This window comes from Corylus avellana, chromosome ca10 (assembly GCF_901000735.1).
Source record: "Corylus avellana chromosome ca10, CavTom2PMs-1.0".
In the NCBI taxonomy this organism is placed as follows: Eukaryota; Viridiplantae; Streptophyta; class Magnoliopsida; order Fagales; family Betulaceae; genus Corylus; species Corylus avellana.
The window spans coordinates 8,772,582-8,794,938 of NC_081550.1; the positions used below are offsets into that span (position 1 = coordinate 8,772,582).

The 22,357-nt window shown below is 36.0% G+C and overlaps 1 protein-coding gene across 2 annotated transcripts; it reads right to left on the reverse strand.

Moving 5' to 3' along the window:
* Positions 1–5,768: 5,768 nt before the first annotated feature.
* On the reverse strand, positions 5,769–18,557 carry LOC132163262 (abscisic-aldehyde oxidase-like). Of its 2 annotated transcripts, none has more exons than XM_059573474.1 (10): positions 18,325–18,557; positions 16,424–17,662; positions 14,956–15,215; positions 14,597–14,806; positions 14,150–14,368; positions 12,484–13,449; positions 9,596–9,691; positions 9,305–9,403; positions 8,198–8,387; positions 5,769–6,324 (listed from the first exon to the last, which is right to left on the reverse strand). In XM_059573474.1, exons 1-10 carry the CDS (start codon positions 18,476–18,478, stop codon positions 6,098–6,100), a joined length of 3,660 nt encoding a protein of 1,219 aa, XP_059429457.1. In that variant the 5' UTR covers positions 18,479–18,557; the 3' UTR covers positions 5,769–6,097. The 2 variants fall into 2 exon arrangements, with proteins under 2 accessions (XP_059429457.1, XP_059429456.1); XM_059573473.1 differs by having other exon boundaries at positions 15,962–17,662.
* Positions 18,558–22,357: the final 3,800 nt, after the last annotated feature.

Here is a 22,357-nt window from a genome sequence, read left to right on the forward strand (position 1 = left end):
CTTGTTCTATAAATAGGGATTTTTGTATTGTAGACAAAAAAAAGGTTAATGAGCACAATGTAGCCCTTTAGGAGTATTCCGAGTAATGGACGTAAGTGTCTAATATCGAACCACCTATAAGTTCTTTGTGTTCATTCTCTATATTGCTTCCGCTCAATATTCCGCATCGTCATTATTTTAACAAACCATAAATTGACTCATTTAATTAAACGAATCAAATCTCTCAATCCTAACCCGCTAATTTTTCATGTTGGGTTAGCGGGTTATGTTAAAAATTGCCTGCTACTTATGTCGTGTGTTGGGTTCAAGTTGTATCAAGGCAGGAATATAGATTATATAAATCAACTCTAATTCAACATATTAAATTAAACATGTCAAACTCTTTAACCATAAGTCTTTAATTTTATGTTGATTTTTTTTTTTTACTTATAAATGTTACTTAAACATAAAAATATTATTTCTCATTAATAAAATATAAGATATTTTAATAAAATATCTTGGGGATGCCCAATCCACCCCCAAATGGATTTTCAGGGGTGGCCAATCCACCCCCTAGGGGTAGCTCGGCCACCCCTAGGGATATTTCAAAACCATCCTTTTTTTTATTTCTTTCTTTTTTGTAATTTTTTTTTAAAATTAATTATATTTTAAAAAAAAATTATTTATATTTTTTAAACCACCCAAACATAATCTCAACTCTTTTTTCTCCTCAATATTCACAATTTTGAAAAAAAGTTAAGAAGAATACAAAACAATCGCACACCCAAACGAGCCATATTGTTCAATTTGAACATGATTATTTAATTAATCGAGTTAAATTCCTTAACTTTGACACGACACGACTCATATAACTCGTTTATTAATTAAATTGTGTTGGATTGATCCAAATACGATCCATTTCAACATGTTTAATGTTGTCGCACCCAAATACCAAAAAGGACCAAGACAATAATCTTAAGTTCTCGAGTGAATAGTAAATTCATAAAGTCAATTAATAATCCAAAGCAATTTAAAATAAAAACTCTTAATAAATTAAAATCACTAAACATAAAATGTTAAACAACATCTATCTTCTAACATATGAAACATCTATCTTCTCGAGCAGTAAATAGAGTCTTGCGGTGGTTTATTGATATTTGAAGGATGGAAGTTAAATCTCTTGATTTATTGTAGTAGCCGTAGGCACATTATTTTTTTAGAGTCACTACATGTGTAGCTGCACATAGAAAGAAATGGTTGTAAAACACTACTTGAGTTTTTTAGTTTAAATGTTTGTAGTTGACCATATTTCTCTTCTAGATGATGATTTTGCTTGTCGTGCACACGATTGTGGTATATTCTATAATCATTGTGGCCTGGCTATGAACATCTGGAAAGCGCATACAGATTTATCTTGTATTCAATGACATGGTAAAAATGTATGTCGAAATGTTTAGGTTGGCTTACTCACGCGAGTAACAGCCTCTGACACTTAAGTAGCGAGCAGAGATGAGACATTGTGCCACTTGATGCTTATGTAGTACCTAGAGTTGGTTGACACATAAATATGTTGCATTAGCTGGGGCTAAGATGAGGTCTTTTTTTTTTGGGGTTAATGATCGTGCATGGATAGCATACAATCTATGTAGTTTGCAATTAACTAGATACAAAAACTTAATTTGGCGCCAAAGGTGGTGAGCAAATAGAGGACTTGGGTTAGGAGATTAGGTAGTGTATAGATTAAAGTTTGAACGATATGTTGAGTTTTGACATATGCTCATTTGGAAAGAGAACTCTACTATAGTATATATTTTGTACTACATGTGTTTGTTTGACTGACAATGGAGGTGAGTTAATTGATCCCTACTTTCTCATTGTGAGTTACCCTAAGTCATTATTAATGACCTTTGATGCGGTCTTTTTGTAATAGAACGAATCCTTGTCGAATAGAGCTATATAGAGGGTGTTGAACCTCTAGGACTACGGGGTGTTATCAAGTTTTTCAAGATTAATTCTAACTTAATTCAAAGAAATTTGATTGGTTTTTGTTTATAACTAAATTAAATGCATAAAAGTAAAGATAGTAGTGATGAGAGAAAGAATAGGGGGGTTGATTTCACCACTAACCGCATAACAATGGTCAATCACAAATTAATAAGGGAAATTCATATTATGCATGATATAGGACTCGTCTCACTCAAGTAGTCAAAAAAATACATCATTTAAGAAATAAGTATAACTAATCTTCGGTTGGCACAGACCGTCCACCTAACCACTAAGATGCGGTATGACCCGTCTTTCCTAGGTTTGGCTTATCTAATTCCTTAATAGGATACACACAATCAATGAAATAGTATAACCCATCTTCGGTTGGTACAAACTATCTACTTAAATTACACTAAACTAGGGTGTAGTACAATCCGTCTTCCCTATGCATGGTCTATCTAATCCTATTGATCATGTGTCAATTAAAACCGTTGTATAACAATCATTCACATAATCACAAAAAATATGAAAGGTTGAGTTCAATCAATATAAAAGACTTTCTAATATAAGATAAGAAATTCATAATGATTGAATATAAACATTAAGATCAATTCTCACAGTTATACAATCATCATTCATAATATAGAAAAGCCCAAATTAAAATACAATTAAATCATTGTTACTTGGAAAATGCTACATCTTATTACAGAATTAGCTATTCATCGTGGTGCTAGGATGGCTTCCTGCCATGATCTTTTCCTCTTCAACTTGTCAGGCCTCCAATTAAGAAGATAATTTTTGTCTAAAACTAAGCACACATTCTCTTGATGCTTTGGGGGTCTATTTATAGGGATTAAACAAGCCCTAGAGGTCTTAGGAAACCCAGAAAATCCGTAGGTCAGTCTCCTAGTTGGACTAGGAGACTGAAAACCTTCTCTAGGGTGGATTTGGGCTCTTTCCGGACTTTTCAGCACGAGTGCGCTCGATCCCACTTATGGTGCGCCCGATCCCACCTACACACGCATGCTGAGGTGCGCTCGCACATGGCTGAAATTGGCAGATTTGCGATCTTATTTTGTGGGGAAATTTTGGCATAGCAAACGTCCGAATTAGGAAATTTATATTTCACAATGATTTGTAGTATTTTAAGATAGCTTTCCACTGCCACTGATTTCGCCTCAATCCGATACTTGAACAGAAAGTTATGGTCAAATTACTGAGACATGTGATAGGTCCTCTCAAAATGCTTTAAGCCCAAAATCAATGGTTTTTCTTGTATATTTATTAAATCCCTGAAAACACTAAAACAAGACAAAATCAAACAAATAACAATGTTAAGGAATTAACATATGCGAGTTAAGGGGTTTGAATTAACATATGCGAGTTAAGGGGCTTGAATGTGTAATATTTGGTGCTAATCAACCCTATTTATGCCCTATGTGACTTTTGACCATGTCACGAAGTTGAGGTTTTAGTTTTTGTTACTATAGAATATTGCCCATGACCATGTACGATGCAATCTAAAGGAGCATTGCTGAAAAGCGACTGGACTGAAGCTATCTAACATAAGGGCAAAGGAAAGACTATTTGGTAACATTTCCGTATTGTTTTTGTATTCGCTACCGGCAGGTTGTGTTTCCTCTTGAAAGTTGTTACATAATCTTGAGTACATCATGTTTTGTGGAGGTTAAGCATTGTTATGCGATATTAAGCTCGAAAGGAATTAGAGATGCTTAATTTGATGTGACCAAATGAGTCAGGGCATAATGAAACACTTCTATGAATGTTGCTATGCTAATCCTTACAAGATTTAGTATAGTGCTTTCAACATTTTTATACAGGTTTGGTCGATGGTCCCACAATCTATTTAACTTTATAAATATGACTAAAAAACAAATAGAGAGATGCATAGTTGGACCGTACCCACTGTGTGAGAATGAAAGATGTAGTAAATTGAGCGCCATCAGTGGGCAACCCAAGAGGAGTAACGGCTGAATGATGTTCAATGTTTTTTTTTTTTTTTTTTGAAGAAATTGGCGTTTTCATTGATAAATCAAGTCATACACTGCAGTGCTAAAGCCTCTGCATGTAGAGTCTCACGGATACAATCCGGGGGTTCATAAAACCACACCCTGTCCATCTCATTTTGCACAGCCAAACCGGCAAGAATATGAGCCACGTTATTGCCTTCCCTCCGAACGTACCCCAGCTCCCATGACGTGAAGGAATGTAGAGCTATCCGCAAGTCTTCGGTGAGGTGTCCCGTTACACTCTCATCAGGCAGCAGGAAATTCACTGCATCCACGACCACCTTCGCATCACCCTCCAGTTGGACCTGCTTCATCCCCATCTCAGTGCACAACTGAACCGCCATAATGGCTGCCAAAGTTTCAGCCGAAGTTGGGTCCAAAAAACCCCGACGAGTCATGCTTCTTGCCGCCCACAATTTTCCTAGATGATCCCTTATGACAATCCCAAGGCCCACACGCCCTAAACGTTGATTGACGCCTGCGTCCCAGTTGGCCTTAAACCACCCAATTGGAGGATTTTTCCAATTACAGTGATTAGAAGCCTCGCAAGCAACCTCTTGCGGTACCACCTCATTCCGCACCAGGTGAAACAGAGTCACTGCCCGTATGGCTTGCTGAATTAACAAATTGGGATGGAGAAAAACACCACCGTGAATCAGCTTATTTCGCCGAAGCCAAATACGGCGAGCAATGTTTGCAAACTGAGCAAATTCCATCTGGTCGCAGCTCTTCAACATTCCCTCCACCACCTGAAGGAAAGACGGCCCTTCAAAATGGCTTTTCTGGAATTTAATGCACCCAGCACTCCAAACGTCCCTGGCCGCAGGGCATTCCCATAGCGCATGGTATATGGTCTCCTCCGCTCGTTCACAGACTGGGCAGTAGGAGTCCTCAGTCACCTTCTTGGCCCCAAGATTTGCTTTTGTAGGCAAAATTTCATGACAGGCGCGCCAGAGGAAGTGTTTCTCCGTACTTGGTATTTTTTGTCGCCAAATGGATCTCCAAACATCACAATGACGGACCCGAGATGAACTTTCTGCCTAAGAGGCAGTTTCTCTTCCTTTTTCCATGTGGTACGCACTTCTAACTGAAAAAAGCCCTTTAGCCGTTCCTCTCCATATAAGCTTATCATCTTGGTCCGAGGTACTAAGAGGTACCGAAAGTATAGATATAGTTTCCTCCCGAGAGAATAATCTTTCCAATAACGCATAGTCCCACCATTTTGTGTCTGTATCAATGAGTTGGCTAACCGTTGCATTCGGATCAAGTATTGAAGGAGGAGAGATCACCGTGTACGTTGTAGGTCTAGGCAGCCACCTGTCCTTCCATATACGAACTGATTTTCCATTTCCAACTCTCCATACTAAGCCATCCTTGACAAGATCACTAGCACCCTGGATACTTCGCCAAGCGAAAGAAGGCCGATTCCCTAAGGAAGCTTCAAGGACCGTGCATGTCGGGTAGTACTTGGCCTTCATTATCCTTGCAACGATAAAAGTGTAAAAAAACAGTGGAACACACTGTTTTACTCTCTCCCTCTATCTGCCTATGGATTTTGTGGGTATTGCTCTAGTAGCGTACTCCACCACCGAGAGAAGAATGATGGAGACTCAAGAGTTAAAGCATGTGAAACAACTCCAATCACAACTCCAACCAAACGTTGTTTCGGTGCTTGAGAGGTACCAAACTTTAACTTTGGAGAACACCACCCAACCAAATCACAAGAGGTTATCCTGTGTTTTACCCTTAAAAAAAAACAAAAGATCAAGAATCTAATAGTAATTCCCCTTCCATTAAGCTTAACCACAATACATAATCAGCTAGCCAGAAAATACAAAGGAGCTCATTTTATTCTCCTTTACATAAAAAGCTAGCCAGAAAATACAAAGATTTATCTAGTACCTTTTTTATTTCTCCTGTAAACAAATTTGGGAAAACGAAGAAGAATGAAAACACTACACCCCAATAATAAACTGGAGCTCAACGTTTCAGCAGTTATCATAATCACCTGCAAGCCACCAAGATTAATTACTTCATGTTTCATTGATTCCGAGTAGCAAACAGCTCTCAGCTAGTAGGATCTTTGTGAGGTGAATATCCTTTCACTTTGTGCCCATTGACCATTCCAAGTACCTCTCCACGCTTTCCAGCCCACAGAGCTCCTTCACGACGGGCATGGTGGCGGGAACCTCCAACTGGAATGCTGTTGATGTAGTGGTAGACCCATCTTGGCTGCTCCAAGAGAGAAGCTGTTTTCTGGCTTCTTTGATAGCTGCTCTAGTAGCGCAGTGTACTGAAGCTGCTAGAACTAATGGCGGCTCACCCGAAGCTGCATGAAAACAGTTTTCAATTTTTTTTTATTAACTACTTGATTTTATCTGACTACAAACTCATCACTGTCCCTGATGGCATTGCATTGATGCCATAGCCATGGGCAAGAGGTCCAATTAAAGTAGTGAGTCTTGTTTAAGCAGCAAAGTCTGTGTGTTTGGAATTCAGTTTCTTAGTCAAAGTTTCTTACATTAACAAGCTTGCTAATTGAGAAAGATTTTCCTTGCTCTAGGATAGGAAAAGTTGAGAGGAAACTTAACTTACCCCTCGAGGTATCACTTCATTTCCTGACTCTAACAACTAACTACATCAACTTGTAACGAATCGAAAAGACACCAACCTTGTAGGTGACTCTTGCCACTCTCTTAAAAGCCAGCCCAACAAAACAATCAAGGGAAGTTATTTTGTAGCATTTTACATGTGTTGTGAAAGGAACTAACATTTTGTTAACATACACCTTTCTTCCCCACCAAATTTCCTGCGGCTTTTTCCTCTTCCACCCCCTCTCTCTCTCTCTCTCTCTCTCTATAACAAATCATCTTTCTCTCTCTCTCTCTCTCTTTCACTGTAACAAATCTCCCCACACATTTTGTAATGTTGAACTCGAATTATCAAAAGTTGCAATGTAAGTATTCTATTTGCGGCCCCTTTTAATTTCACCCCTCCGTTAAAGAAAATCCTAACAGAGGATGCCAAAATGACTAAAATATCCCAATTAATATTTTTTTTAAAAAAAAGTAACATTTGCTGACCCACTGCCTCCTTCTTCTTTTACTGTTTTACTTTTTTAAAAATAATTAATTAAGGGCAAATTTTATTTTTATATAATTTTACAAGAATATAAAAGACATTTCACCTGGTAGCCGCTTGAGTTAACACAAAATTTTATTGTTGCTTAATTTCCTTCCTGTCTCATTTGCTGTTTCTTCCTTCCCCTCTTGATTTTATTTATCCTAACAAATACTCTTCTTAGAAACTGTTCACAGCCCTGAAAGCACTTAAGTTCAGCCCCAACACCGTACAACCATCCATATCCCTTTTAGAAAACCTTGAACTCAAGTTCTTGTTACTCCTTAGCCCACAATTAACCAATCAAAACCAACCTAAAAGCCGTCCAGTAATACAACTTGTTTCCCAGTTGTTCAACATTTGCCTTGAAGATGCTACGCTACTCTAGAATCCGAATCAATCCACAAGCCCTAACCATTTCTCAGACAATCTTAGGACCCTAAAGTCATTGTTTCCCCACATTTTAGCTCACCAAACATGTGAAAGTAGACAGCTTCCAAATTATTTTCCACAAAGGAGTTTGTCTGAAAGTAGACAGACATATTCCATGGGACAACGAAGGAATATGTCTGTCTACTTGAGAAACATGTTGAAATGCTCAAAGTCGGCAGTTTAAGAAAAATGACATAACTGACTAAATATGAATTGTATAGAGAAAAGTCTGGCGGATGCTTTATTAGGAGAAGTAATTTGATTGTCTGTTCACAGTTCACAACTATACCAGGGGGAAGAATTCCCCGAGGAACCCCTCCCTACGCCCAAACATAAGATTTTATTATACTGTTATCCATTACCTACTATGGACTCAATTGATTGAATAAGCCAATTACTATAAGCTAGATATTGAAATTGCTGAAAAAGTTACACAATATTTTACTGAAATCTTGGTCTTGCAAAAATGTTCTCAGTTCAGGTATGGTCTTGGCCTCAAACACCTACAAAAATCTACCTGTAACAAATCTCCTTCTATTGAGATAAACGGTACATTTTATTCTTTCAATCTTTTAATTAGTTTTGAAACATCTTGAAGCTTTTTCAATAAAAGGCATTTGCATATGATGCAAATATTTGAAGGAACGTACCTTTCGAAGAGAGAACACGATTTTTGTGATGTCCACTGTTCAGTACTTGAACATTGAATTGTTTGGGTATGGTGTCAAGTGTAGGAATCTTGTATGTCCATGTGCCTTCCACAACCACTAATCCATTTGAATTTGTCAGGTATTCTTCAAGCATGAAAAACCCAATTCCTTGGACAAAAGCTCCCTCAATCTGCAAGAAGCACCTTCAATTATTGCAAGTCCATGTAGATCTCATTAGCCAGCGAAACAAACACAGGGGGAATTTCAGCAGGAGGAATCCCTGGCACCTCTCTAGCACCTCTCTATATGTATATGTTTTAGCCTCAATTTACATAATTGAGTGACTCAGATTCATCTTGCTTATGTGCATGAAGCAAGATAATCAGTTCCGACACCTATTCCTCTATATTGCGATAATCAGGTGGTTGTGCACATTGCTACTAATCCAGCATTCCATGAGAGAACAAAGCATATTAAAGTTCATTGTCATTTTGTTAGGGATAAAATATTGAGTGAAGATATCTCTACATTTGTGAGATCTGGAGATCAACTTGCTGATGTGTTCACAAAGTCTCTTTCTTGAACCGAGTGGAATTTATTTGTTCTAAGCTGGGCAAGGCTTATATGATATATACGCTCCAGCTTGAGGAGTATTACAGTGAATGTATAAATATTTGTGGAATAATATGTAATTTCTTAAAGAGTATAGGGAGTAATATGTAAACCTTCTAGACGAAGGCCAAGTGTCCGAATGAGCTATCTCCAATAGCTGTCATAGTACAAAATATTCTTGTAATTTAGATTTTCTATTTAATAAACGGAGGAGGAATGAGCTACATAGAAACTGTAGCTCCATTCCATTTCCTAGCTTTCTTCCCATTTCAATTTCCTCAGTCTTATTTCGTTACACTAGTAACAGCCAACATTCAGAACCAGACGTGAAGAAATGACAATGATTGGAATATCATCATGAAAAATCCTTTTTCACGCATACTAAACTTTTCCAAAGCAATAACATGTAGAATGTAGACTAAATGAAATATGAGACACCTTCATTTTGCTAGGAAAGAGAGATTTTTAGTAGCACATGGGTCAAAACAGACAAACCTGTCCTAAATCCACGGCAGGGTTGAGACTCTGCCCACAATCATAGATAATATCAGTTTGCAAAATTGTGGTTTCTCCTGTCAAAAGATTTACCTCCACCTGTGACAGCATAGTTTTGTGTTAGTGTTTCAACTGATATTAGTAAATTTCACTGTAGTATGCTTGTTCTGCAATATGGTACACCGGAATATTTCAATAGTGCCCTCGTGAAACTTTACTTGAAGAAGCACTTCTCTAGTTTCAAAAAAAAAAAAACATATGGAAGCAATATGGTGTTAGATATAAACATGCCTCACTCACTGCAGCACCATAGTTTAGGTATCGCATGGAAGTAAGGTCAGGGACGAAGTAAGAACTTGCCGATAAGTTCACAGCTTGAAGGTGTGCCTACATTTTTATAGATTTGAGTCAGATGGAAAAGATGTAATGTATCAAATCAACAATATTTCAAAAGAAAAGTGCAAGTTAATATCCTGCCTCCTAGGGGTTCATATGGGCCATTCTTTTTTTTTTTTTTTTTGATAAGTAATGGTGTTGACATTCTTCCACAAGCATTGAAAGACAAACAGAAAGCGTGAGAACATAATACTAGCCTTTTTGCAACTTCGGCCATTCTTCATAAAGCATGTGCCTACTTTACAAAATTATGCCTTTTATTTATACACTCAGACACCAAATTTACAAAGGGGATCCAAAACCAAGTGAAGATATTTCTTGAATTACATTTTAATAACTAATTAATGTTTATTAATCAAGATAAATCATTGAACCTCAGAATCTGGCATTCCATAAATTGTTAATCAGATTCGATATATATTAAGGTTTGAGAGCATTCCATGCACTCACAGATAAACAAGAAGAAAAAAAAAAAAACAAAACAGCCTTTTTTTGAAAAAAAAAAAAAAAACATTTTACAATTTCATAGGAAGTATTTAGAGTTTCCTAAACCACAAAAAAGGGGCTCAATGCAAAGGTTCATTGCCAAGCTAGAGTGCTTTTGAAGAGATACATAACGTGCCATGCATAGGTCCACAATTTCATATACATGACTAACAAGTTGAAACTGGAAGTATGACTTCACTCAATGTCTAAAAACTGTAAACAGTCAGTTTTGTTTTGGGCAAAATAAATATTTTTCCAAAAGTAATGGTTTCAGGTTTATCAAAAAAATTAAATTAACGATGAATATATAATATGAGCAAGCATAAAGTGCTTGTCATCCTTCATTCTCCGACTTATCTTTTTCTTTTTTCTTTTTTTATTAAAAAAAAGGGTTGGGAGGAGGCAATGAAAGAGAGACATGAAGGCATAGTCCCAAGGAAACCCAGATCAACACTTGGTAACAACATATATATTGACTAACCTTAAGCAATAAATTGAAATCAGTAAGTATTTAAAAACATAAATATCCAATGGTGACATTTGACATTCTTCCACAAGCTTTGAAAGACAAACAGAAAGCGTGAGAACATAATACTAGCCTTTTTGCAACTTCAGAAATTAAGACAAACAGAAGGAGCTCAAGTCCTTTTTCTTTTTCTTTCTATTTGCTTGGACATCTGCTTACCTAGCTCCTTTAGTGATTAGCTATTCTGATTTTCTTGTTCTATTCTCCTCTCCCTCTTAGGCATTCTCTTGTACACTACCTGTGCACTAGGGTTGCGCTCCTCAGCGTTTTTTGATATATTCAATATTACTTATAAAAAAAAAAAAAAATTTAAGATTCTATATTGGAGAGAAATTAAAAGATCATATTTTTCAACATATATATATATATATATATATATATATAATCGAAAATTTTAATAACAAGCGTAAGGCGCCCCTACATACAGGAAGTATACAAAAGGAAACACAATCCTCCTTCTTTTCCACCACCCTCCTATCCCACATTAAATATCTCCTAAAAGAGTGTATTTAAATTTAGGGTCAAATAACAATTCTCCATTGTTTCCTTTCGGAAATCGTAATTGTTTGGTATTAAGCTTAGTTTTGTTCTTGTTTGGGTGTGGTTTGGGTCTCTTATGACTGTTATGAACTTTTTCTTTCTCTTTCTAAGTAGGAGCTTTTTGTCTTCCACATTCTTTTAGGATTTTGCTTCTGTATGAGCAAGTCCTATGGTCTTCTAGAAAACAACTAAAGTACTCTGATAAATAAATTTTCAGCATATTATGCTTTCATTTATTAGTGAGACTCCAACTAAATTTTCCTGTGTGAGATCCTAGAAAGCCTGGATGAGAATTTAAGCTTTGCTATCTTTTTCTGTGTTTTCCTTTAATTTCTTTTTCTTTAAGTTCAAGCCACCAACTAGGCCTCTAGCAAACCATTTTTCAAACCTTGATTAATACTACAAATCCTTAAACCCTAAAACAGCCCAATATTCGTTAAATCGCTACTTATTCCAAAAGTTTAAGTTGATAGGAAAGTGTGAATTTAATCATTAATTAATATTCTAAAACTCCCTCTCACATGTAGACTCAAATTGTCAATTAGTGATACCCAACACGTGGAATATTTAACTGAAATTAGATAAGTTGTAGAGTTCAGGTTTGAACTCAGAACCTCTACTCTAATACTAAGTTAAAAAGCCACTTATTCTAAAAGCTTAAGTTGATAGGAAAGTGTGAATTTAATCATTTAATTAATATTTTAACACTATCAATTAGCAGAAAAAGGTTTCTCTTCACATTACGGTTCATTACAGTTCCCAGCACCTGGACAGCATCTTGGGTCGTAGTTTGCTTGCATTGTTTTAAATCCAAACCCTCCATAATTCTTAAACAAAACCTAAAATCTAATCTCTCTTAGCATTGTAGGGCAGCCAAATCTCCAAATTAAGTAGCTGTCTCACATCAATTACCTTCCCATATCAGATTTTGGTAATTGTGTTTACAGTCCTGCTTTAGGTCAAAGAGTTTAAATTAAGATCTATGCCCCAACTATAACATTTTGCGGACAAAACATCGTGATTTTTGCAACTTCTTCAGTTCAAACTTTGCAACAACTTTTAAGTTGAAATTCTGAAAACACAATAGGACCTTAGGTAACAGGTAGTCAATATTATTCAAATATCTACTGTATCATAAAGACTTGGTGAGATAAGGTCTTAATTAACACATGCCATTCTCAAAAAGAGAAGGAAATTATCAAAATAGATTGTCCACACTGCAAATAGCTACCTGATCAATAAGCATCTCCCATTGGATAGAATCCATTTGCTCCTGCAACCTTTCCCTGAGAGGCCTGAGTCTCTCAACCAAAATGTCGCAGCAAAGCCTCACTGCTTCACAGCTTGACTCAGATGTTGTGCTCCCTGCAGTAAAACCCCCTTGAATTAAACTCAAGGTATCAGATTGTATGACCCGCACTTTATCCAACAGGTCCCCAGCTCCATCGCATTTGATTGAACTGAGAGCAAATGCAGCCATCTGTTTTACCTTTGTCCAAAGCCCCTGGCCAAGTTCAATCCCACCAACTTCAACAACGATAGACCCGTCATTTAAAATGCTTACTTTCCCTGGAGTTGGTCTTAACATCACTTCATGCACAATGGGTATTCGAGAAATGCCCCTTTTCCTCCATTTATTGTTCCTATTAAACTCTTTCACCATTTCTGTCCTATGGCATAAGCTTGAAGACATGGCCAAACTATCCCATATCGAAGGTAGAGTATACTCGAAAGGTTCATCTGCACCACCCTCATAGAATAAGCTAAGGCTGTTGTATGTGTGGAGATTTATGCTTCTGACAGAATCCACTTCCATCGAAAGTACAGATGCTACATGTTCAATTACAGCTTCGGCAATAAATGATCCTTGTACTTCCCCAGGTGCCCGCATTGCAGATTTACTTGAATGGTTTGTTTTGCACACCTTTATATCAAAAGATAAAGCACCCCAGTCATACTTTTTAAGCGCACCCAGCACATTATGAGGCATCACTGGACTTATATCTGCAGACAACCCAGCATCAATTAATATCTCAAGTTGTAATGCTGTAATCTTCCCATTAGACTTGAATCCTACACTGTATGTTATCTTCATGGGATGCCTTCCTCCTGCCATTATCATATCAGTCTTGCGATCAAGATAAATCCTGACAGGGCGCCGCAATTTGTGTGCTGCAAGTGCACATGCCGTTGCAACCTAAAACATCACAGTTTAAGTTTGTGCCAATGGATAATTTGTAAACTTGTAGCAATAGATTACTTAATCACTTCTATCAAAAGATAAAAGAGTACCAAACCAATAAAAAAAAAAACCATGATGAGAGAGAGAGAGAGCTCACTAAGAAAAAAACTGGACCACACAAACTAAAAAGGAAGAAAATAAATATTCATTTTCAACCAACGGAAATTCAAGCAAGTCTCAAAACACTTTATGATGGGCATCCAATAAAATTCTTATGGGCTAAAACAGAATTGAGTGCTGGGTTACTTCATCTTGCTGAAAAGTCAATTGAAAAAAACGTGATGAAAGAGTAAGAAAAAAACCGGACTGCACAAATTAAAAAGGAAGAAAATAAATAAACATTTTCAACCAACAGAAATCCAAGCAAGTCTCAAGCAATTTATGATACGCATTGAAGAAAATCCTAACAGGCTAAAACAGAATTGAGTGCTCAGGTTAATTCATCTTGCTGAATAAAAGAAGTTCCTCATCTAAATTAATAGAAAATTTGTCTTCCTAGAAAGGTAGTCACTTTAACTGCAGAAAATTCAGATTCAATTCTACTGTGATTGAAAATGCTTACTTTCAGATTGGACTTATTGGCAGAGTATCAATAATGAAGATATAGTCTTGTCAAAATGTTGAACTAAGGAGATACATACAACAAGATACTCACAGGCATGGCTTTTACGGACTTTCCACCAAAGCCTCCCCCAACTCGTCTTGTAATTACACGGACATTATGATGAGGAATACCAAGACATCTTGCAATCACAATGTGTGTCCACTCAGGGACCTGGCTTGAACTATAAACCACCATGCAGTTGTCTTCATCTGGTACAGCAAGGGCAGTTTGTGTCTCCATGTAGAAATAATATTGGGACCCAAGTTTAATCTGAATGTTACAATTCCCCAAAATTTTGACCATAAGAATGCATTTTCTTATTTGTTGGGTGACTGAAAAGATGCTGAATCAGTGTAACAATGTCAACAATTCTTTTTTTTTAATGGCAGGTTGCATTTAAATTGAGTGAAATTATACATGCTCAAAGAGTAGGTAAACTGGGGTGGTAGGAGGTTGGGTAGGAGAAGCAAAGAACAATGGCATATGGATGACAAGTACCTCAGCAGAAACAATCTTCTGATCAGCTTCAGCCATTCCTTCCAATATATCACCAACTTGTTTTGGGTAAATGAAAGAAGGAACCTCAAAAAGGCTAGATTTCTTAACAGCCTCTTCAACAGAGAGAATTGGAGGTTCAAGATTTTCCACGTCATAATCAACCACCGCGAACTTTATGGCCATATCTGCATGCTTCTGTGTATCTGCAACCTACAAAGTCATTTTAATAAGTAGATCATGTAGAAACCTCAAAAAGGAAGTAAATGCATTTGTATATTATCTTCAAAGTGTATACATTTACAGTTAGTGGAAATGAAAGCCACATATTCCTAGACAAGAATAATGGAATCAGGAATTACCACAAAGGCAAGACGCTGACCAGCACACTCTGTAAGCTCCTCAGCAAATAAAGGTTCAGTACCAAATATGGTCTTTGATCCTATATTCTCTCCACCTGTGGGGATGTCATTATAAGTAATAACTGCAGCCAATCCATCTGGATATGGTTTAGGCTGGAATTTTATGCCCTTTACCAGTGCCAAAGGTTCTGTGCTATAAATGAATGATCCATATAAGCAATTTGCTGGTGAAGGAATGTCATCCACATAGATAGCCTCACCTACACAATTGAGCAGTATGAGTGAGCTATCTAGTTTAATTTAAGAGCCTGCAGCAGTAGTTGAATGGATGTAACAAAAAGCAAAAGGAAAAGAGGTGTGGTCTGATTAATCGCTGTTGTCTAGGCTAGATGGTATAATTGATCGTAATGAAGCAGATAACCTATGTAACACCAGTTACATAAGTTACAGTGAGTTCTCAGGAGAAGGTATGGGGGGAAGGTCCTATCTGGGATAATTTATGAACATGCTTGTTGCAGTAATTTCCCAAGAAAAAGAGCAATGATTTTAACACCAGTTAAAACTTTAGCTCTGTTAATCAAAATAGAAGAAAATGTATGAAAGGAGGAGCTGATTTTTTCTATATTCAGCCCTCTGCTATTCATTCCATATATATATAGAAGTGGCTACAATAGAGTGAGGAACATTCCTGATAATGACAGCTGGCCGGGACACCTCACTGGGACACCTCATTTCTTCCAGAATAGTACAACTTATTATAGCATGCATTCTAACAAGCTCAAAGATGGAGAAAAGGCAAATTTAGAGAACCTTGTAAGTTAAAAGTTTGAATTGTCCAATCCATTCAGGCCTTAATGCATGGGTCAAGTTTCAAACAATAAACATGACACCAGTAAAGAGCAGAAGGATGCTAGAAGTAAACGACATGATAGAACATAATTTAAATAAATAAATAAAAAAGAAAACCATGTTTATGATGCACATAATCACGAGCAGTATAACAAACCAGAAGCTTGGATGGAAGCTCCAGATTTTGTAATTGGCTCACCAACTGGATGATACTCTGTACTCAATCCAATCACCTGCTTAGCAGATGATAGCAAAGCTTGGGTTTTATTATGATCAAGCTGGACATAATTGTGGTTTATTTTGAAATCCTTGACCAAAACATTACTCATATATCCATCCAACAAACCATTAGAAATTTCACCACTATTGTCAATTAAGGGGCTAAGGAAATCAAAAAGAAAACCTATGGCCAAGCTTGACCTATAAGCAGGAGAGGAAGTGCCATCTTCAGGTATTACAGTTGCTCTAACTAATTTGATAGCTTCATATAAAACACCTACACTTAAAATTTTTCCAGCTAAAAAATCCTCCAGCTTTTTTGCTCTGATTGCATGTTTAGTCCCATAAGCACCAAAAGCCAGCTGACAGTTATTTATAATAATTTCATCAGAAGGTTTACATCGAGAAAGTTCAGCCAAGAAAGCAGCATTTAAATAGGGCAATGCATTTCCAAGAGGTCGTGGTGCAGCTCGATAGGTTTCAAACAGCAACATAGTGTTAGTTTCACAAGAAATATTTTTTATCGATTCCCAATTTGGGATTTTAACATTTAGAAGTACACTATTGGAATCCAACGGAGGCCTTTCCAGAAACTCTTCCAACATAATCTTTTCACGTCTAGGACCGTTCATTATATCTACCATTGAACCCACAGCAAGAAGTATTGTAGCAATATCAGAAGGAAAATGTTTCCGTTGTGCCATCACCAAATTTCCCCCTACACTAGCTGTATTCCGGACGAACCCTGAAGCAATCTTCTCCATATGGTTGGCAATCTTTTTGAACACCATCTCACCCTTTGAGTGAACTTCACATTTGTTTTCTTTCCTTAAAGCTTCAATCGCTTTAGTGATTGTCACGGTTGCTCCAATCTCGATCCCTGCTGAATCTTTTCTAATTGATGAGAGCTTGGGAATATACCTTATATCAATGTATCTGTCATAGCGATCTAATTCCTTGTAATAACCCATTCCCGTGTTACCAGAAACTAATTTAATCAAGCTTCCATTATCAGCCTCAATGGACTCCAATAAGCTTTGAAGTTCCTCGACACTAACAGGATTGTACCAACTAAATCTTTTAGAATCCAAAAGCATGGAAGACCTGATTTCCTTCTTCAAGAACTCAGGAAATGTAGAAATCTCTTTATTATGGTTATAGAAAGGTAATCTATTTATTTTAACTTCTTTACTATCTCCATTTCTCCAAAAAGAGTTTAAGCCCAAATCCTCAATATCAGCATCAGCTGCAAAACTCTTGCAGGCATCAGCTATTGATCTATACCCAGTACAGCGACAGAGGTTTCCTGAAATAGCCTTTTCGGCTTCAGAAACGGTCAGCTTGGAGAATCCAGGAGAGGGCTCTGGTCGATTGGTCTTTTCAGCATTGACCAGAGCCCCAAAGAGTGAAACACACATTCCAGGAGTACAAAACCCACATTGAGAAGCATGGAAACCAGTGAACCTTTGATGAATTGGGTGGAACCCATCTTTGCTATTTCCAAGGCCTTCACTTGTCGTAATAGAGCATCCATTTACACTGCAAAGTAGAGTGAGACACGAACTTGCTGTAAAATCCTCAACCTGGTCAAGTACAGGGTCATACTTTGAAAGTAGAACTACACAAGCACCGCAACCACCTGCAACCATAAATTATACACCATCTAATCAAATCATTTCTAAGTTATTTGGAGACAATTTATATGCTACACAAATCCATTTCCAGGCATAGTAAGATAATTGAAAAGCTGACATAAATCTCAGAATCATCAGAATAACAGAAAGAGATTGCTTGAGAGAGAGAGAGAGAGAGAATTGAATTACAGCTTTATCTTACTTTACTTCCCAGAGAAGGAAAAAAAAAAAAATTCATCAGAACACTCGATTACGATTACAAAGACAAGCCGGACAGTGTAGGATATTAGTTGCTAAGGTCCCAGATAATGATGATAATCCAAGATTCCAAACTATAACCACTTTTTTTTTTCCTCTATTTTCTTAGCAAACAAACAAAAATATGGTCAGACCAAACAACCATCCAGTACTGTAAGAGAAGAAAAACACAGATTCTCCTCGACAAGTTAACCAACAACATATTCCAATCCATTTGCCTAAAGAGGAAAATCAATCAGAAGCAAACCAATCGATTAAACAAACTTTCTTATATATACGTATAATACAAAGACATAGAAAACAAAGCCCATGTTCTAAAAAATGTCAAAAGCCCATTATTCAAGACGAATGAAACACAAGAGTCCATTACAAAGATTGCAGTTAAAGCAACACACAGACAGAAACCAACCTTCACCACAGCCGAGCTTCACACTCTTGAAGCGAGTCTGGGAACGCAAGAACTCCAGCACAGTAGTTGAAGGGTCAACACTGGAGAGCTCAAACCTCTCTCCATTAACAGCAAAAACCAGACTCTTTCTGGTTGTTTCTATCTCCACCGCCATTTCTGGGAGACACAGAAGCCTTGAGCTCCTGCTGGACTTTTGTCTTTAAAGAGTTCAAGAGCAACAGTACAGACAGCACGCAGCACACCCAGATGCCTCATACTGATGTCACAATCCCATGAACTTTATGTCTTTTTCTCTTTCTATTTTTTGGGTGATGTTAAAGACAAAGCCCGACGTGCATCAACAGTACTCTTTTTTTTATCCTTAGAAAACAATTTACTGTTCAACCAACAAACTTTTCTATCATTTTTTTTTTCTTTTATTTCTCTTTTTAAATTAAATTAATTAATTAACAATTTTCAAAAACAAAAACAAAAACTTTTTGCCTGTTAATAAATAATTCAACACATAAAATACTCAAAATTACTTTTAATCACATCACAAAAAAAAAAAAAAAACTAAAAATTTGTATTAAATGAACTTGTTTATTTTTTTTACCTTTTATGTCACATTAAAATAATTTTGTTAACCAAAATTTTCTTTTAAACAAATCTAGAATACATTTTAACAACATAATTCTTTTTTTCTAAAAAACAAAAAACAAAAATAATTCTTATTCGTAGTAAGTCTAACCAAAGAGACTCATGGTTTAGAATTTTTTGGTCTAGTGGTCTCTTCTTTGATCTTTGAATTCCTAGTGAAAGATGACCGAGATTGTTCCAATCTTTGAAGTTTTAAAGATGAATGGAAAGATTTTTTTTTTAATTTTTTTTAAAAAGTTATTTTTAGACTCTTGAACTACTATGTGTTTTGAAAAGACTCCTAAATTTCAAAAACTCTCAATTTAACCCGATGAACTTTCAATTTGATTCAATTGACCCCATCTGTCAGATTCGGCCGTTAAAATCTAACGGCAATGACTAAAAATATCAAATTATCTTTCAATTTTCATTTTTTTTAATATTTAATTTGAAATTAAAGGTAAATTTAAAATTTTATTAAAAAAAAAATCAGTGGTATAAAGGTTATTTTATCACTTTTAACGTTTAAAATTTGATGGAGAGGGGTACATTGCATCAAATTGAAAATTTATGGGTTAAAATTGAGAGTTGTTAAAATTTAGAGGATCTTCTCAAAATGCGTGATAGTTCAGGGGTCTTAAGTGAATTTAAAAAAAAAAAAATTATGAGTGAGAATACTTTTTATAACCAAACAAATAAGCATTTTTTTTTTTTTCCTTTTTTTGAAGAATGGAAATATATTTCTACATCAATAAATAAGGAAAAAAAATGTCATTATTGACTACGAATGATAATTTATAAGTTACAAGATTTAAATCTTCTGTGTGAGGGGATTTGGAGTTATAAGTTACAAGAAGTAAGGTTTAATCTTCTGTGATTTGGAGTTCTGTATAATTTCCATTATGGCTTGGAGTATATATATATATATATATATATATATAAACTTAATAAACCAAAATCTATTGCCGGGAAGTACATCTCTGCCACGCCTGCGCCCCTCCACTTGCTTTCTCATCCTCAAATTGACCATGAGGCACTGATATCCCGCCTCTCCACCAGCGTGAGGAGCCCATGCGCTGCCCATTCCACTGGCGCATGAGGCACACACACCGCCTCCTTTGGTGGCGTTCAGTTGTAGTTCCTCCCTTCCCACCTCATTCCTCAATAAAAGTGGGATGATAGTGCACTTTTTTGGAACCATTGCTAAGCATGCTCATTTGTACAAGAAAGCGAGATAAAAGATATTAATCAACTGCAATTATTGACAGTGCACTTTTTTTTTTTTTTTTTTCAGCTGCCCAATCTTCGATCACTACATACCACATTTAAGGTTGCCCTTTCTTCTGCTTCTTATAGCACTACCCGCAGATGTTTTATATATTCTTTCTTTTCTTATGTTTTGAAAAAATTTCAAAAAAACTCAAAAAAACCTAAGATTCCTTACATTTAACTAACCCTCAAGGATTGTTACAGTATTTTCCAATGTGTAGAGAACCAAAAGTAGTTCACTATACATTATTTTATATAAACATTTCTCTTTCACCTGTCATTTTTCATCTTTTTGTCTTTAATTGAAAATTATGTTGGGATTTTATGAAAAAAGTGAGGGTATGTATATAACTTATATTTTGTAAAGAAATAATATTTTAATGGTATAGAGAAAGATAAGGGAAAATATTGTGAAATATATTTTTATAAGAAAGCAAAAAGTAGTCTTGTGTCCTAAACTTAGAAAAAATCAAAAGAAATCTGCTGCTAATGCTCTTAGCTAAGGACTTATATAGGACCGAATCTGATTACATCTATTTTTCCGCTTTAATTTTAATTTTGAGCACAGTAATGACTACTCTGGGTTGATTGTTGGGGTCCTTTTGTAGCATTGTTTTATCAATGCAATAGTTTATCTTCCTTAAATAATAATAATAATAAGTCAATAATTTTATTGAAGTTTATCTTATCTTTTCATTATTTTCCTTCTGTTTTTAGCCAAGGAAAAGTACCTCGTATACCAAACGAATTAAGAAAAATAGAATTAGTAGAAAAATGCCCCTTTGTTTTTTTTTTGGTAAGTAGTAGTCGAGTCTTAAATAAAGGCAAAAGAGAAAAAGACAAGAAAAATGATGAAATTAAACAAGATAAGGAAGAAGAAAACGACGGTGGGACCACTACCTACGGCAATACGGCAATACCCATGAAAGGTTTGACAACTGAGACAAGATTCTATGCACATGTGGTCTTCGTACATGGGTATCACATGCCATGTGCACTCCCTGCTGCCTCTAGAAACACTATCTAAATGGACCATGAACAGAGCACTGCTGACAAACAAAAGATTATACAGAAATTGTATATAAAATTATGGGGAGTGTTATATTTGTCTTTATTTAATATAGGGTTTTCATATGGCATCTACTACCTACGGCAATACGGCAATACCCATGAAAAGTTTGACAACTGAGACAAGATTCTATGCACATGTGGTCTTCGTACATGGGTATCACATGCCATGTGCACTCCCTGCTACCTCTAGAAACCCTATCTAACTGGACCATGAACAGAGCACTGCTCACAAACAAAAGATTATACAGAAATTGTATATAAAATTATGGGGAGTGTTATATTTGTCTTTATTTAATATAGGGTTTTCATATGGCATCTACATTGCCCATCCTTCGGCTGATGTCATCTAGTTGAAATTTTTCAAAACTAAAATGAGAGTTTGAGCTCCAAAATGAGAATTTTCGATCCTTTTAATATTAATCCCCTTGAGTTTCACTAATGTCCTGATGAAGCTAAACCAAATTGTGGCTCAGTCAAACTTGAAGGAGCGCCAGCAGTTTTTACCATCTAGACATCTCATGTATGGCTCTATGCGGACAAGTGCTATTATGGTTACGTCTACGTAGAATAGTTATAGTTAATTTCTCTCGCCTGACTATTTTAATAGAAAAAATAAATAAATAAATCATATCTATTTCATGGTCAATATTTAAAATTTGTATATCTAAATACATAATGCACATCTTTTTTATTTTTAAAAGACGTACAAATATTGACATCACATAGTGTTATATGAATTAACTTTAAGGATAAATGCATAATCAGTCTTTGTGATTGACCTAAATTACAAAACACTCAATGTGGTATCAAAATAAACTCAGAGGTCCTTGGGGTATGCCAAAAAAACAATTTAGTCCATATAGTCAAATTTCGTTAAAAAATTTAAACAGATTCCATTAGTTGCCATGTCACCACCAATAAAATGGTGCCACGTGTTGCTCTTAATAAAATATATTAAATCTATAAATTTTAAAAAAAAAAAAAAAAAAAAAAAAAAAACTACACAGTGTTCACTTTTCCCCCATTTCATCGTCAATCCTTTCCCCTAGACCCATTTTCTCATTTCCCCCAATTT

Bases quoted from the DNA above. Each gene is read 5' to 3' on its own strand.
- LOC132163262 (XM_059573473.1), bottom strand. From the start codon at position 18,478: ATGGCGGTGGAGATAGAAACAACCAGAAAGAGTCTGGTTTTTGCTGTT. The intron at 13,450-14,149 runs GTGAGTATCTTG...GTGATGTTTTAG, and splicing joins AGTCCGTAAAAGCCATGCCT to GTTGCAACGGCATGTGCACT. The intron at 9,692-12,483 runs GTAGCTATTTGC...ATAAAAATGTAG, and splicing joins GGGAGATGCTTATTGATCAG to GCACACCTTCAAGCTGTGAA.